Source organism: Manacus candei, unplaced genomic scaffold, assembly GCF_025592945.1.
Source record: "Manacus candei isolate 608988 ecotype Guabito, Panama unplaced genomic scaffold, ASM2559294v1 h1tg000024l, whole genome shotgun sequence".
NCBI lineage: Eukaryota > Metazoa > Chordata > Aves > Passeriformes > Pipridae > Manacus > Manacus candei.
This window is the reverse complement of record NW_026138072.1, coordinates 1,084,362-1,103,147: the sequence shown is the minus strand read 5'-3', so window position 1 is coordinate 1,103,147 and position 18,786 is coordinate 1,084,362. Positions and strand designations below refer to the sequence as shown.

The 18,786-nt window shown below is 38.9% G+C and overlaps 1 protein-coding gene across 2 annotated transcripts in view; it reads left to right on the top strand.

Moving 5' to 3' along the window:
* SLC1A1 (solute carrier family 1 member 1) overlaps positions 1-18,786 on the top strand; it is a 51,527-nt gene that overhangs the window by 6,292 nt on the left and 26,449 nt on the right. The window contains exon 2 of one of the 2 annotated variants that reach the window (XM_051788412.1): positions 8,224-8,364. The exons of the other annotated variant lie outside the window; for it this stretch is intronic. Within the exon in view, the coding sequence (XP_051644372.1) occupies positions 8,224-8,364 (141 nt within the window). The remainder of the gene's footprint in view (positions 1-8,223; positions 8,365-18,786) is intronic. 2 annotated transcript variants of the gene reach the window in all.

Genomic DNA, 18,786 nt, shown 5'->3' with positions numbered 1-18,786 from the left:
CTTTAGTGTCCACTAAATTGCCTTTCCAGCTGCTTATCTGAGTCCCAATCATTCCATTGCCTTTCCAGCAGTGGGATAGCTAGAACAGTATGTCCTGTTTACTGTCCTTTTCTCTCATCAAAGAAGCTGTTACAAGGGTCAGAATCTGACAGACTCTTAGCGTTTCGCCTTTTTTATATCATTGACAGCCCGTTAGTTTCTTTTGTGTTCCAGGGGTCTTAAATGAAGATGTGTTTTTCCTGATCTGCTCTATTGAGCTAATATCTCTTGGGCTATCCAGGATGTACAAAGGTGCTCATATAGCTTTGGGATAGCAATCAAATGATGTGGAAATAGAACAGAAAGTCAGTGGGCTCTTACAGGAAAGGGTGAGAAGTTCTTAATTTTTTTGGAGTGGCATTGTAATGGTGCCAATGGTGTTGTAGTGTGTTAGACTATATAAGCAAAACGTTAGATGCTAGGACTGGAGACATGACAGTATCTGAAATGAGTGAGAAAAGGAGTCCAGACAAAAGCACTGTTTTATAAAATAAGTGAATTTGGAGACATGAAGGAGGCAGTAAGACTTGTACATGTCTGGATGACTGCAGAGGAGAGAGGTCATAGTTAAAGAAGGGTCACGTTATAGGTGGGTTGGGAGAATGGTAATGGTTTTGGAAATATCAACTGAAAGGGGTTGTAGGGAAGGTCTGCAAAAGAAGGACAATTACTGTTTTCAAGTTACATTTCAATCTTACTGTAAAACACAGTAATATGAGATAGAAAGATACCTCCTGAATTATCATATCTAGTCTACTGCTGCTTCAGGTTACAACATTTTAGGTAAAATTCTGTAAGATATCATGCTCCATCTTAAAGCTGGATAGGCTTCTTGGTGTTGCACCTCCTCCTAGGATCAGTCTGATTTTTGAAAGCCTTAAAATTTCCAGTCTAAAGGTATTAAGTTTCACTATGCATCCATTAGTTAAAATATTGCTCGTTCTCTGCTATTCAACCATTTTTTGTATTCCTACCTCACTCATCCCTGTTGGACAAACCAAGCTCTTTAATCTCCTTTCAAAAGGTGGGCTCCTTGTTCTTTTTATCACTCTACAAGTCCTTCTTTGCATGTACTTCAGTTTGAGTTCACTCTTCCTGAAACCTTAATGAGTTTCATACAGTATTCCCCAAAAGAACAGGTGCTTTCATCAGAACACATCCAAATTCATGCAGAAATGTAGTTTGTATAGCTACAGGGAAAGAACTGTCATTTCCCTCAGATTACTTAATTTATGACATAATCTTGGTAATGTGTTGTTTATTATGTTAAGGTTATAAGTACAGTACTTCACAAATCTAGTAAGTCAACAAGTTTGTTGAAAAACTGTGAAAGAAACACATTATATCTCTGACACAACTTAGTTTATTTTAATGGAGTTATGGACTAACCAAGGAATTAATTCTTCACAGTACTTCTCTGTTTTTCGTGGTATGGGCTTTATGTTCCTGTAGGTAGGTTCTCTACAGCAGTTCTAGCTAGATGAAGCACAATCATAAAGTTTTTTCCCACAGCTGTATATTTTTATCTTGGCTTTCTCAGGTAGAAATTACATCTGCATATGGAAAAATCTGAAAGATATGTACACGTGAAATTCATCTACAGCATGTTTAGATAAGTGAGAGGAAAATGAGAATCTAGTAGGAGACATTGTTAAATAATCAGACTGGTTAGCCATCTGCACATGGATGTTCTGGGCCAGCACTGGTTCAGTGTTCAGGGGAAGTGTGGTCACACATAGTCACAGGACAATGGCCACAGTTTCTCTTTTCCTGACTGAGTGAACTAACTGTCCCTGATTTGACTAAGGGTGAGGTAGGTCCTGTGCAGGGCTGCATAGCACAGCACAGCACTGTGTTGTTATTGACTGCTGCAGGCTCTTGAGGCACACAAAGTAGCAGGAGTTAGGTGGGTTTGCTGGTTGCAGTAGCCTTCACACCTGCTCTGAGTAAAGGGAGTATGCCTACACTGGAGAAGCTGGTTTTTCTTCCCTCTGGCCAGCACTCCACCTTGCCTTCATTCCTGAAGGTCCATCACAGGGAGTCACTGTCTACCTGAACTTTCCTCACACTGCAGTCAGATGACAGTGTTATTTAGGTGAAGGAATTTACAACCACTGCACTCCTCAGCAGGTTAATCAGAGAGAGGATCAGGGGTCTCACCATGGCAGAGGAATGGCACATCTTCCTCTAGTACATTTGTGCTAAATATTCTTCAGTAGACCAAGATCTGACTTGGGAACTTTCTTCTGGAATATTTCTGAGAGAACTTTTCTTCACAGGTCTTTGTAAGCAAGCTGGTAGTCTGGGCAAGCAGTATCCAGCATCCAGAGATCAGTTGCCATGCAGTTATACCCCTGAGACTCTAAATCCTACCTCAGTAGTTGTCTGCAGTTTTCTAAGATTTTTTTTTTTAATCAACATTAGTATATTTATTGGGAGGTACATTGTCAAGTAGAGTGTAAAACAGTAAAATGCATAACAGTATTAAAAATAATGCAAAGAGAGCTGAATTAATAAGCTGAAAGACTAAGTTTATAAGTATTACTATAAGTAATATATTCTTCTACATCCACTCTTTTAGTGTTCTGTAGTTGACACTGTGTATCTCTTTGTAGCTACGAGACAGCCAGTGATAACAGAAACTCTTGTGGAGAGAACAGAGACAAAATGGATTTACAGAATATTACTAAAGGACTCAGAATGTGTCAGGGGCTCCAAAAATCTTGCCTGCCTGTGCTACAATTTGATATGTTTATATTGAATGTTTTGTATTGTGTTTCAAATCAAGCCAGTGAACTGTGTTTGCCTTTTCAGTTCCATGAAATATCTGCTGTAAAGTTAATCCAATTGAGACCCACCAATATGATAAGAGTAATTGTGTTTTAGCATGTGTACAGCAAATCATGTGAAATAATGAAGAGCTTAATCACTTAGTTAATAGCACAGTCCACGTTGCTACAGTACAGTTAAATAATACCAGGTTTGAACCATGTGACATTTCTTCTTTCCATGCTGCATCAAAGCAAAATCCCTATATTTCCCCCAATGTCTATCAGTATCAGCCAGAGTCACTAACTTCTCCAGTGAAAGGAAGTTTTTGCATTCTGGAGTCATGAGAAAACAGGAAAAATAAATAGCACAATTCTTTTTTTTCAAAGATCTACATGGTGTACTTCAAAAAAGATAACTTTGCGAAACACATTATTTGTTCTGCAGAAATATATGATGGATTTCTTTTCTCCTTGTCTTTATGGTTCCTTCATAAGGATTGTTCCCATGATGAAGTCAGTGGGAGTTGAAGGTGGTTTGCTGTTTTTTCGATGTTGTGCACACTGATGGAGTGAGAACTCCCTACCAGTTAACACTATGCATCCCAAACTGCTGTTCTCATCCATGAGTGCAAATAATATGTTAGGGAGTCCTATCTGTTAGATACCAATTTTATCTGGTTTATATTCACTTTCAGGGAGAAGTAGGAGCAGGCATGTCTATACATGGACTTCATTTATTAGTTTGTAAATTGTGAGTTATTTTACCTGTGAGTGAAGGTAAAGAATGTAAAGGAGCATACTATCATGTTGTCTTATTACCAAAGATGTAATCAAGTTTTGAAGAACAATTAATCCACAGTGGCAATGATGGTAAGCAAGTAAGTACAGTCATGACATATTGCATGTCCTTAACTGATTCAGGTACTCAGGCATTCTGAGTTTTCAAATTCAAGATCTGAATTGTGTTATTATAATATATATATAACTATATAAAAAAGACTTCAGGATTTAGCCATCACTTCCTGAAAAATTGTAAATGGTCTCTACGTTTGTTTGCTCAGGTGGCTGCTGAGCAGCTAGCACATTCTTCCAAGCTTACGATAGCTGTAGGACAATCTATGACACTCCCCATTGTGTGTCACCGAGCCCAGAGATTGTGCAATTTGTTTGAACAGAATGTGTGGCTTTTTTCTCACTCATTTCCAAATCTGTGTCATGAACTGCAACACAGTATTTATTGGAAGAAAAATGTAACAGCCCTATAGTTGTTCCCAAACAAATAATTTACCTTTTTACCTAGAGAGCATTTTGGGAAGAACAGCAATATGCAAAAAGACACTCTAGATGAAGGGCAGATTGTCATAAATGACTGTTCACCAGATACCCAAATGTCACAAAAGTAACTTTGCAAATATGCAGAACCCTCATCATAACAGTCTTCCAAATCACATTTTACCTAATTTCTATGGTACATACACAGGCCAGACTGATTCTAACACCTGATTACACATAGCCATCATCTCCTAGGTTCTGGAAAGCCTCAGGCTTGGCAGATGTGATGGATTGAGTGCTTCACACAGTGCAGCCAGTTGCAGGTGGTAGCTAACTCCTTGCAGCACTTTCTTCTCCCCTTTGCCTGGGTAACACACCAAAAAACAGTTCATCCCATACAGAAGCAGCATGTATTTCCCCTAGCTTTTTAAGCTGAGACTTCTAGTTCTCCCTGAAAGATGAGTGCCAACAGATTTCTCTTGGTATGCTCATTTTCAGTGATTTTTTTTCTCTTGTTCTTCTCATACTCATCCCTCACTTGTCTTAGTCCTCATTTACAGCCTTTCTTTGAAGGATTTTATGTCTGTTACCACACTTGTAAAAAGACTACCTGGGAGAGTAGTGACAAGGAATCAAGGCATGTTTGTTTCATATGGGTTCAGACAAGAGAATTGTAGCCTTTTCACATGTTCCAATCCCAGGGACCCAGACTGCACCTTTTGCTTTCTGTGTTGGTGGCTGGTGGGAGAGAAAATGTACGCACCATGATATACGGCATGTGCTGTACTATGCGCAGTTGCAAGGATATATTTACCTTAGAAAATTAAATTAAAAACATGGGATTGTGCAGCTTATTCCACCATCATTCTTCACAGAGAAGTCTGGACCTTAAGCAGTATGTGTCATTTAGCTCTAAGTATAGGATTGCTCTTGTAGTAAAAATCATAATCCAACTTAGCCATGTACGTCAAGAAGGAAAAGCAAGGAGAGGGGGTAGAAAATAAATAAAAACAATTTATCATGGACAAGAGGAAAGGTGGAGTGGTTGAAACTGAGGAAAGATGAAGAGGGCAAGCAGGAAAGTGATGTTTTGCTCTTCAAAAAATTAGTAGTAAATTATTCCATAAACAAAAAAAAAAAAGATTAATTAAAAGAAAGGAAGAATCCTAATATATAGAAAAGATTTTACCTACTGTAATGTGTTTTGTGGTTGTTGGAAGCAAGCACATTTTAATTTCAGAAATGGTGGTGTATCAGTAGCATTCATGTAGAGAAATTGAGATTTTGTAAGACTTTCATCTATAATTACTAGGGGCTACTATAATCAATGTGATGCTAAAAGCAGTGGTGACCACGTGAAATATGTTTACGCTGGGCTGCACTTTCTGTGTGTTATAATTCCCAGGAAGAAATTTCCAGTTGAACTTGGGTATTGAGATGAGGATCAAAAAGTTTTATCCCATTTCAAGTACATAACCAATTTTATTCTGCTAAGTTTCTAGCCTTCTCTTGTTAATGTTACAAAGTAAAATTTCTTATATTCTCATGATAAATTCAAGCAGCATATGCTAGATACTAGCATATAAGTGCTCTGTCTGGTAAAGAAATTGCATGAACAAGAAATTGAGAGCAATAACGTAATTTCAGGAGATTTTTGGAGTGAGGAACTCTGTTCTCAGCTATTGCCACTACATAAATAATAACCAAAAAACAAAAACAAAAACAAAGATACAAAGCAGATAAAAATATGTGTGTGGAAAAGCTTAAGGAAGCCCTGCTAAAATTTGGAGAGCATGTAGGAAGTTTTTGTAGTGAAATCTAACAAATTGGAAAAGAGCATGCAATGCATGAATGAAAATGAGGGTGAATCTTTGTACCTGCTAGCAATCCTGCCAAATATAGAATGATCCAACTTCCAGCTGGTCAAATATGAGTCATCACCTAGAATGAAAGGCAGATGGGTTAGAACGTGTCCTAGTCACACCTGCTCAGAATAAAGTGGCATTATACAAGTTTCCATAAACATGCAGTCTAGTCTTGCTGTAATTTAAGTAAATGCCTACACTAAATTGTGTGAATTTTCTGAAGACATGGAGATAAACTGTATGGTTAGATTTAGCTATTTATCTGGTACTTCCAGGATCAAAGTAACTTGAATATATGTAACCATTTTACAGATGGAATTTTATCTCACTTGGGCTTATCTTAAAGTGCAGAGTAATTATTTTCAACACAACTAATTCAGTCACTAGATTAGAAATAGAGATCATTGTGTCTTATCATTCACTTATCATTCACTGATATCATTTGCATAATATTGCAAATATCTTCAAGGTTATTAAGATCCGAGATTGTTACAAGGAATTTAAACTGTGCATGTTCACAGGCACAAATTATACCTAAATCAGAAATCTTAATAGTTGCTTAAAGCAGCTCATTTACTTGGAAGCTTAACTTGTTCATTTTCCGTCTGTTTATTAACAGGAAAGACTTGGTAGGAGTTTATAATCTGCCCAAATTTTCTTTTTAGCTTGATCTTGCAGGTGCAGATAGAGCACATAAAAGATGGTTCGTTATCTTTTTGTCCTCTTAGAGACAAGGTCTTGAAGGTAACTGGTAGTTGCATCAACTAACAACCAAATAGGGTGTGAACTACCACAAACCACAGCCATGATGAATCTTTAGGGAGGTTTTTTGCAAAATTCCTTGCTTCCTAGAAGAGAATGTCAGTGAGTTTCATATTTAGTGGAGAATTGAGATCCCTGTTTGTTTCCTTCAATATCAACGCTACAGACCAGTTTTCCATGGATTTGCCTAAATTTGGTTTTGAACCTACTGGTATTGTCTGTCTCCACAACATCAATCAGTTAAAATAACAAATGGTATTTATAAGCCTGTGTAGTCAACCCATACACCAACTTCTTTGGCAGTGTCTAACTTAAATGCCTTGTACACCATCAAAAATTTAGCTGGGGAAGAGGTGCATTTGGCTTGGGCACTAGCAGCTTTCCTGAGCCGCTGTAAGTTTACATGAGCCACTGAGGCTGGTAAAGGTAGACTGGTAGCACCTTCTTCTGTTGTAACAATTCTGCTGCAAAATATCCACCCAAAATAACGAGGGGTGTAAATAATTCCATTAGCCTCATTAGTGCAAATAAGACCTTTCAGCACTCAGTGGATAATGAAGGGTTCTGACTTTTCTGACTTGCTGTTTCACTGGATCCAGTTAGAAATTGAATTTCTTGATACTCAGTTTATTCAAGACTAAAGCATTACAAAGTTCCTATGTGAAGCAACAGTTCTTAGTCCTTTCTAAATGCTGATGAACACATTTCCTATACCAGTGATTTTAATCTGAAAATCATGTTGAAATGGAAAATAAAGATATTGCCTGTCAAACTGAAGAATTATGTCTTTTGGCCTTTATTTTCTTTTGGTAGAACTCTTTTATTTGTCACAGTAGCTAGAACTATCTGATAATTCATTTAATCCAAAGATAAAGTGCCTTGTGCCATGACTCAATCATTGATTGAATTTACAGTCTGGTATTGTAGGTTGGTTGTGTAGTGGAATGAGTGTGAAATATATGGAGTGTATTTTTGTTGATGAATTTCCTGGAAGTTATTAAATTAATTTAATGATTACAGTCACACTCTTTTCTAATTACATAGAGCAGCAATTACTGAAACTGTAGCCGCTGGGTAGCCTTATTTTCACCAATACAAATCATCGAAAGTATTTTTATCACTGTCTTTCTTTAATGTTTGGTAGCATTTATATATTCTGTTTATTTTTTTTTAATATTAGTCAGGAGTCTTCTAGAGCTAGAGAAGGCAGGTAAAAATCACTACTGGACTGGACTGGTAATCAGAGGACATAATCAGATTTTTCCAAAGACATACCTGGAGACATCCTTCAAATTCACAATTATATGTGTTATTAATTTGCTTATCATCAATACATAGAACCAAAAAGGAAACATCTCTTGTCTGGTTTACCTTAGAAGTTCCACCATAGCTGTAAAAATATGTCTACTGCTTGCTCTTCTTGTTTTACTGTTCTACTATTTTTCCTCCTTGTTCCCCATGTCTCTACTGTAAATTACATCTAATTTGCCTCACATTTTTTATGTCCCTTTTAGGTATTGGAGTTGGCGTGCTGGTACGGGAATATGGCAAATTGTCTAACTTGGATAAAGTCTACTTTTCCTTTCCTGGGGAACTGCTGATGAGAATGCTCAAACTCATCATTCTGCCATTAATCATATCAAGTATGATCACAGGTATGTCTGGAAATATGCTGTTAGCTCATGAGGTTATCGTTGTGGATTAGCTTTCTTCCTAAAGGAAATAACCTCTGAAAACAATTTGATGGAACTCTATAATGAGAAATTCAGATTTCACAGATTTAGATTAAATTTTTCCCTATATAATGAGGATGGATTTGGAAGGATTAGTACTGTTATCTGATAAGTACATTATAAAGAGCTGTGACATAATAACTTTACGTGGTTTTAGATTCTTGTCTCTCTCTCTGCCTGTTTTCAGGAGTGCATTAAACAGTTGCAAATTGCAAGCCCAAAGCTGCAACTGCATGTTCTGAGGTAGAGAGTTAACTGTTTTAAGTAGTCTCCTGTTGCCATTTCACAAGAAAGGCAGGGCTGATCTCATAGCTTACTGTCATAAAGAGAATATTCCTGACCTACACTTCTCATGAGGTACCTTGCATGAGCTCTGGCATTTGCTGAATCCTTCTATGAGTCCATTAAATTCACTGACCTGACAGAAATAAATTACAGGGGAAAAAACCACTTGGTTCAAAGGAGTTTTGAGTTTTGGGGAACTGCAAGTGTAGAGAGAGACTGTATGGCCAGGAAGGGATTATGGAAAGAAAAGAAAAGCTTCCATCTCTTGGGAAAAGCTAGCAAGCCATTGGCTAGAACCTTGCCATGGCATGCTAGAATTTGCTAACAGATCACCCAGTAGAAAAGATTTGGAAAGATTTGGTGGAGACTGCTTAAAGCAAAGAGACTGAACTGAATGTCAAATAGCCTTTCTTTAAAAATAGTAAATAAATTTAAAAAGGGAAAGAAAACCAAGCAAACTTATATTTATTTTGTAAACCTTTGATGAAGGTACAAGGACTGTGACTTTTCTTTTAGCTTACTACTGTGAATCAAGGCATATTGGTCACTGTATTGTCCCTTTTCATCTCCACAAAGCCTCTGTTTTGGGAATATACTTGTGCCCAGGTGTTTGCTGATTGATTGGATGTTAATGAAAATGGATCAGATATCAGACTACAGAAAAGGAGAGCATGTTGTGATCAGAAAATGAAAGGGGTCAATTTCAGTCATGCTATGAAAGTGCTTTTGAGAATTGGATATTGAATACAAACTTTCAAGCTCCTCAAAATTTATGGTCAAAAATATCACTGATTTCACAGGAGCATACCCCAAAGTGGGCCTATGACAGAAGCACCCTGAGGGAAGCTGCCAAGGCCTTTCAAGCATATCTGTAATGCAGAGTGACAGGAACCCAGTGTTAGAATTGAAATGGAGAATGTCAAGAGCTGCAAGATCCAGAAGGGAAAGCTGCCAAAGGCATAGTGAGAAATGATGGCACAAACAGTCAAGAACTGTGTCCAAAGGAACGGAGATGAAACAGTTGTTAGTATGTAAAGGAGAGGAGATCTTTACTCTGTGACAGGAGATCCAGGAAAAGTTACCAAGATAAGATTAATACATTTCTTTTCTTGAACAAGCTTTTATTTTTGAGTTAAGCTGGGCCCATGTCTTCAGAAATAATTTATATCATTAGGATAACCATGAGATGAATTATTTATTAAATGTATTCCTGCCCAGCACTTGCAAGGGGAAATGACAATCATTATGTTAAAAATATTAGGCTCTTACTTATGTTTAATGTTCCAGTATGAGTAAACTGCATTTGTAGTTACTAACACATGCTTGGATTTTAAAGATTGCAGATTAGAGGAGTTGAATTCATATAAAGAGATGAGAATCAGATGCTCTGATTCTGACCTTGGCATGTCCCATTTCCATAAAAGTAAGGGCATGTTTTTTCTACACTTCTGTTAGGTTTTTAGGAAAGAAAAAGGAAACAAGGCTGATAGAGAACAGAAGCTACTTCAATAGAACATGTAGGGCTTTGCTGCTATTGAAAACAAAAGCACTAGCTGTCTGTATGGAGGTAACGCTGAAATGCGTGGCAAGCAAATGAACCACTCGTTTTTGTGCATGATGGTTTTCACTGTTCACCTGCATCCATCCTCAGGATGTTGATGAAATATTTTGCCTCTTTTGAAAGAGATATGTTAACCTTCCAAGCATCAGAAATGCAAATTTGAATTGAATAAGTAGACCTGTGTATAATCATGAAGCACATTAGTAATTTTTCCTCTTTCATACAGAATGGAAGGGACCTCTTGAAACCCTCTAGTCCAATCCTTCTACTCAAACAAGGTCAGCTAGAGCAGGTTACCCTAGACCATGTCCAGGCAGGTTTTGGAAGCCTTCAAGCACAGGGATTCCACAGTTTCTCAAGGCAATATGTTTGACCAGCCTCACAGAAAACAGTGTTTTCCTGTTCCGAGGAAATGTCTTGGGTTTTTTTCGTTTTTGCCTATTGTCTGGTGTCTTGTCTTTGAGCACCACTGTGAAGAGCCTGGTGCTGTACTCATTCACACCCATCAGCAATTTTTGCACATGAAAAAGATCCCTCTGAGCCTTCTCTTCTCCAGAATAAACAGTCCTTGCTCTATCAGCCTGTCATCATCTGAGAGATGCTCCAATCCCTTCATCATGTTTGTGGCCCTTCATTGGAGTCACTGCAGTAAGTCCATCTCTTTCTTGTACTGGGGAACCCAGAACAAGACACAGTACTCTGGGTTTGGCCTCACAGGTGTTGTGTTTGGAGAGATCACCTCCCTCCACACGCTGGCAGTGCTTGTCAGAGTGCTGCCCAGGAGGCTGTTGGCCACCTTTGCTGTGAGATGTTGCTGTCTTATGGTCAGCTCGTTGCCTGTCAGGACCTTCAGGTCCTTCTCTGCAGAGCTGTTCTGCAGCCACTCAGCCACCAGCATGTACTGGTGCCTTGCATTATTCCTCCCCAGATGCAGAGCTCTGCATTTCTTCTTGCTGAACTTAAGATACTTCTCTCAGACAAATCCACCAGTCCATCCAGGTATCTCTGAGTGATGTATAACCATCTCATGTATCAGCCACTCTTCCCAGTTTTTAGTCATAGAATGGTTTGGGTTGGAAGCGACCTTAAAGATCATCTAGTTCCAAACCCCCTGTCATGGACAGGAACACCTACTAAACCAGGTGGCTCCAAGCCCCATCTGACCTGGCACTGGACACTTCAGGAATGGGGCAAACACAACTTCCTGGGGCAACCTGTTCCAGTGTCTCACCACCTTTGAAGTAAAGAATTTCTTTCCAATATCTAATCTAAACTTACTAATTTGCAGTTTAAAGCCATTCCCACTTTTCCTAGAATTAGATGCCTTTGTAAAAAGTCCCTCTTTAGCTCTTTTGTCGGCCCTTTCAGGTACTGATACAAGATCTCTCAGTAACCTTCTCTTCTCCAGACAGAAAAATCCTATGAACTTGCTGAGGGACCACTCTGCTTCAACATCGGCTCCATCACTGGGTCATTGATAAATTGTTAAACAGTATTGGTCCTAGTATTGACCTCTGGGGTACGTCATTACTGACTTGCCTTCAACCAGACTTGTGCTGATGATTGCAACCTTCTGGGCCTGCCCATTCAGCCAGGTTTCAATTCACCTCACTGTGCAATTGTCTAACCTGTATTTTGTCAGTTGTTCCATGGGGTTGTTATGGTTGACAGTGTCAAAAACCTTACTAAAGTCAAGTTAGACCACATGATCTCTTTGCAATTTTGAATTTTAGCACAAAAGCAAAATTCACACTTTAAAAAAAAATTACTGTAAAGAATAGAACAAGGATGGGAATAAAAAATGTAAGGAAGATCCAGGATGTGTCTTTAGCTAAGACATCTCACTGTTAGGGGCAAGGCCACTGTTTTTTTGCATTTGGCTGCACCTTTTCTGTGGTGAGAAAAAAAGTATTTTCCTCCAAAGTAACCTCATCATTATTGACTAAATATACAACATGCAAGAAAAGCACCACAGCCTGCATGCTGGGTGGCTCTTTGATGAGACCAGATGTATTCTGAGGATGTCCACCTCCTTGGGATTTGCATATTATGCAGAACTCAGTAAGGCCTATGTCTGATGGTCACAGCTGTCAAACCTATGTACATGTTCGCATGCTCAGTGGCAGATATTTATGGTCCCAATACATACGAAGTTACTGCAGTAAAACTAATGACAACACATCAGCTGGTCCTGAATGGCTATCTTTTTAGTAAGCAGGTTAAGGGGGTGCTACTTAGCTCACTGTGAGAAAGTTAAATATTGTCACGTTATTGTGCCTTTGCAGCAGGCTAAGTGTGAGCACCAGAGACAATTGCAATGGCTCATTTGTTGTGTGATTGTAACCAGACCATGGTGCTGTGTCCAAAGGCATCATAGAAGTTTTGATGCCTTTTGTAAATGTATGTCATGTCAAAATACTGGATTTTGGTTACTAGCAATATTTTTGCACAAGAATCACCAAGACAGTTTTGAAAATACAGTCCATAATTTTCTTTTTTTATGATTAGAATGTCTTAAAAGGTAATGTCATATCCTGAAAAGAAGCAGCTTATGTTTTAGAGACAGTGAGCACAAATGCCTGTCTCATGACCAGAGCCCAGTCCATTTGAACTGAATGATGTAAGTCAAGCCCACAGCAAAGAGAGTAGAGGTGGGAATCACTCTTTGAGATTCCAGGATTTTCTGCAAAATTTAAAGTATTGGTAACTTTAGCTTGTTGGAGGAAATTCCATCTTAGTGGAAAAAGTCTCCCTGATTTCTTCGTTTAGGTGAGGAACACACTTCCTGCTTCTATTTAGAGTTCTAATTAGAGCAAGAACACTTTCCCCCCTGTCTATTTTCAGATTCTTAAGGCAAAATCCTCCCTCTCGTTAAATGGAGGGCTTTGTAGAACCTGGTTTTTGTTCACAAACCCTGTTCCTTGGAGTGTAAAAGAGAAAAGGCATTGTTTAAATACTTATGTAGTGTACAGGTTTCAATCTGTGGAATTTTTGCACTAACCTGCCTGGAAGTTCAACTGTAGAGCAGTAAAAAATGGACATAAGTACAAAGCATTTTTTTTTTTTTAAATTGTAAAATGTGATTAATAGGTCCTTCCTTTGAGGACGGAATAGTCTGAGCAGTGTGATGCTCTTTTAAGTTATTCTTAGTCTTCCCCAGAGCCAAATTTTAATTGTTCCCCTCATAATCATTTTAATGGATGCAAATGTAAATTTATTTACTCTGACCTAAAAGCCCACCACTGATAATTCAGTTCAAAATATGAGACCTGTCTGCATCTCCAAGAGATTTCTGTCCCTCAGATTAGCTAAAAGTACACTAATGAATCATTCATTTGAAGGAATTATTTGTATTTTCTTGCTCCTGCTGTAGTGACATGGGAAAATTGAAAATAAAAATCAAAAGCCTGGAGTGTTGCTCAAGATCATTGCTATGACATCAGAACTACAGCTCTACTGAATATAATACTCCACACACCAAATCCACTTCTTTTGAAGTAATGCTGCAATAGTAGAAATTATTAGAAAAATAAAAAAAATGCTATTTTTAGATGCTATTTTAGATGTAGGGAGAAAGAATTGAGAGGAATCTCTTGTGTGCTTCATGAGAGTTTTGGGACTTATATCTAATGATTTTAGGAGTACTTAAAATAAAATGTCTTTGAAAGTCCTGGAAATTCACAGCTCTGATTTCACTCAGAGAATCAAAATTCTCTGGAATTGTGCAGTATATTTCATCACGGGTACATACTCAGCAGACTCCCTTTAGTCACTTTTAGCCTTATTTCTCATGGAGTGAGTTTCACACAGTATGCAATGGCAGTAAATGTTTGCAAATCTGTTTTCTGTTAGGATCACAGCAGAACTTAAGCTGGAGACAACTGTCAAGTTTCCTGAACAGGAATCTGACTTGTTCTCCTGTACTTGGGCACAAGCTGGAGAAACTTTCATGCCCAGCCTGAAGCTAGTTAATTCACACAAGGTGTCTGGACTTATTTCCTGCACCTGAGTTCCTTGTTAGTAACTAGCGTCAGATCTGGATCTTAACTTAACATCCTGATATTACAGGAATGCCATGGCTCTGCTCCCTGTCTCTCTTCAATAAGTCCTTCTCACATGGGGTTATTTCATGCTGGCTGACTCACTGATTTTCAAACTACAAGCCATGGATCTCGGTGTGAGGTCTTTCCTCAGGGCTAGAATGTGTTCTGTCAAAAACTTCACCAAAAAGCTGGTATAACATATCTAATAAATGACCTTGCTTTTAAAATTTCCAGAAATTTTAGCTTTAGATTAAAAGATCTTACACATATCACAGCAGGTACATGTCTCAGATCTCAATATTGATAACATGATTTTATCAGCTATTCAAAGTCTGTTTTAAGTTCTACAATAATTTCTCTTGTTTCTTACATTTTCTCCCTGACAAAAATAAGCTTTTCTTACGTTTCTGACCTTCCTTGTAATTCCAGCCTTCAGAGGCAGCTTCAAAGACACTAGAACAGATGTGTGGGAGTTTCCTGGATTGTTTGTGCAGAATCAGCTATGGGGGACACCAGAATTCCTTTTTAAAGCAATTGTGGAGGTGTTTGCAGCTACACACAGCATGCCTCAGGAAGAGTGGAAAAAAAAGTAGCAATTACCTTTCTGAGGGCAGCTGTATGTGAGCTATAAATACAACGTCTGCCATGCTGTGGGTCTGGCAAAACTGCTAGGTTTCCATGACTATAGAAGTAAACTCTTGCTTTACTGCGGGGCCTGCTTTGATTACTCTTCTGGTGCTGTCTGAAGCATCATGCCAGTTCTACCTTTCCCAATACCAACGATACACTCTTCTACTTGCCCTTCTTACTCATAATACGAAGGTAATGATTCCACCACAAATCTGACTTATTCTGACAACAAGAGAGAAAAATATTCCAGTGAGGTACATGGACCAGTGACTTTTCCCATTCACAGAGACCATTGTTTGCCCTGTGTAAAGAGTTATGTTATCTTATGTGTGCTGGATGGATATGTTGAATAGGTTATTTGTCCTTTTCAGTTGTCAGAATTAAAGTGTGACACTTCACACCCCTTGTATCTATGTTTGGCAAGGTACTAGTTTGGCAAGGTACTAGTTTCAGTGCAACAGAATTTAGTGAATGAAGACAAAAAGCACAAAATGGGAGACAAAAGAGCTACAATGCAATGAGAAAAAAAATGGAAATAGAGTATTAACCAGATTGTTCTAATTTCTCATGTTTATCTTTGAAAATCAGAACATATTTGAACAACTATTTACTTATTTATTTACTTTGGCCACTGTATATGTAATTTAAGTTGGAACACAATGAGACTGTGCCTGTGCCTGCTAGTTCCATTGTATGTCAAACATATACAGTTTTACAGTACTGTAAAGGAGCACAGATAAGGAAATGGTGGGAGAGCAAGTCTGTTTTGTTTCCTATAATCCAAGGCTTCCAAATCAATGTTCCTTTGGTATCACTGTTCCTGGGGTTGCAGCTGGCTCAGCATTTTCCATTTCTACAAGTCCAAGAAGCGCAACTATTCAGAGATGCTCTATTACTGAGACATCCTTAACAGGCCCTGTGCATCGCCAGCTCAGTCCTTGCACTAGACCTCTGGTCTAGCTTAACATACTCAAGGACTGTCTTTCAAATACTTGCATGTTCTTTGCATGCTTTGCTGTATTTCTTAAGCCAAAAGACACCCTCCAAGAAAATCAGGTTCATTATGTAATATTAGTGAACTAGTTATCTGGGCTCAGGCAGGAAACTCACCTTGTCCCTCTGCACCATGTACATTGTTTGAAGGACAGGAAATGTTACATTACTGTTAATGAGTTTTGACTTCAGTTGTACTGAGGGATGCTGGAGGTCCTGTCTCTGCTGTCCATGTGCAGTCATTCAAGCAGGCAAGACTGCAGAGTCATGGGCTATTAATGGACAAGTCTTTGTGCCCATTCTCTTCAGATTACTTCCATCACAGTCTACTACTCCTTTCCCATCAATATCAATTGACCTTATTCAACTGAGACAGCCCCAACATTACTTAAGGTTTTAAATTACAGTAATAAAACTTTGAAGTGCAATTCTGGTTCATGGAGCATGATTACCACCAGCTCTCAAGGGCAAAGAGCCCCTACACAACAGCCATCAGCTGCTACTGCCTCCTGTCTGAGGCATATCACTGGGGGGACTGCTGGTGGCACTACTGTGGGTGGGTATGAAGTCAGTTGCTGTCTTCTGCTCTTCTGTTGTGGAGCTCAGGACACAAAAAACAGTTCCACTATATAAACCAGACTACATACACTTTTTTAAGGTATTTCCCTGTGTGTGGATATTACAATCAATTGAAAATGTAGTGTCATGTTAAAGTTTTCTTTTTAAAAGCTTGGAAGCTAAACCTTGTCCACCTATACATTTTACCATCAATAATTTTGAGGGAATTCAAGTATTTTCAGTACTATAGGTTTTCTGTATTCAGTCCATACATGTTTCACTGGCCACAGTGCAGAGGGTATATATTTCTCCTTCATCCATGAACTGAATCTGATTTCTGTTATGAATCTTTTTAGCCTGTCCACTTTAGCAGATGGATGTATCATCTTCCGTTCTTGTAAGTTTTTACTATATTCCAAACAAGGAGCATCATCTCTCCTGAAAAGGCATTAACTACAGATTATATAACCTCTAGAGTTTTCTGGAGGAAAAATTAAAATTGTCCTACAGGTTTGCAAAAAAGATACATGGAAGGCAGTACTAATGCCTTCTTTCTCTTCATGACTCCAACAAGCTCTCTAGGAAAAGATCATAATACAATGCTGCAATGCTGATTGTGCCAACTGCCTTGAAGGCAGCACGACAGCCTCTTAGCAAACTGATATCCAGGATCAGATTTTTTTTTTTACATCTTAGCTGAAATTCCTTCCATTTTATAATGATTTCATCCCTTTCATTGCCATAAACTATTCGTCTTCTATTTATTCCCCTCTTTCTACCTGGCATTTAGAAAGGTTCATTACAATTACTTTTTCAACCCCATCCTAAATGATCCAGGATATCTTTCAGTATTTGGACTGTTCTTTGTAACTATTATTGCATTCCATACTTTTGTCTGTTGTTTGGGGGTTTTTTAATTTATTTTTTTTCAGTGCCTCTTCAGAGTTAGAAGACTAATATTTGACATGCTAATCCAATGTTAGTCTCACTAGATCATGTAAGTAGGAATCGAGGATTTTCTGATTTGAATTTCTTCAGTGGTATTTAAAGAGCACGAACAGATGCTTATGCATTACCTGCATGCATCTATCTCTCTTTCCTATCTCTCCCTCCCACTATCCCCCCGCCATGTGCTATTTTTTTTCATTTCATTTGTAAAACATTATTCTGTTGCATTGACACAAGCATACTAGTGGAATAACAATTGTTTGTTCCAATATCAAGTCTACTGAAAACATAATTGCCACAAGCTGCTGTAGAAATCCTTTTCCTTAACAGTAATTAACAATGAAATTTGAGTAGATAGGAGAACTGCTGTTATAGAAGGACTGATAGAATAGAAACAGATGTTCATACAGACTGGGGAATGAGAGGCTGAAAAGCTGTGCCATGGAAAGGGACCTGGGGGTCCTGGTCGATGGCAAGTTGCATCTGAGTCAGCAGTGCCCTGGCAGCCAGGAGGACCAACCCTGTCCTGGGGGGCATCAGGCAAAGCATCGCCAGCCGGTCGAGTGAGGGGATTGTCCTGCTCTGCTCTGCACTGGGGCGGCCTCACCTTGAATGTTGTGTGCAGTTTGGGGGACGACAATATAAAAAGCCATTAGAGAGCGTCCAAAGGAGGACAGCAAAGATGTTGAAGGGCCTTGAGGGGAAGCTGTATGACAAGTGGCTGAGGTCACTTGGTGTGTTCAGCTTGGAGAAGAGGAGACTGAGGGGACACCTCGTTGCAGTCTACAACTACCTCATGAGGGAAAGAGAGGGGGCAGGCACTGGTCTCTTCTCTGTGGTGACCGGTAACAGGAACCAAAGGAAGGGCCTGAAGTTGCATCAGGGCAGGTTTAGGTTGGATATTAGGCAAATATTCTTCCCCCAGAGGGTGGTTGGGACACTGGAAGAGTCTCCCCAGGGCAGTGGTCACAACACCAAGCGTGACAGAGTTCAAGAAGCATTTGGACAATGTTCTCAGGCACCTGGTGTGACTCTTGAGGATGGTTCTGTGCAGGGCTAAGGGTTGGACTCAATGATCCTTGTGTGTCCCTTCCAACTCGGCATATTTTGTCATTCTGTGACTTCTAGTAACAAACACTAAAGACAGTGAGTCACCAAAAATCTCATTTGAGAAACTGCATACTACAGTGTGTTTGGGGCTTCCATTTGCTGTAGCTTTTTTATTACTTGATCTTCTCAGCCAACATCTGACTCCTGATGAGACTTAGCTATAGAGGTAATTCAGTTAGCTAGTGGAAGACTAGACACAAAAGATCATTCAGAGCC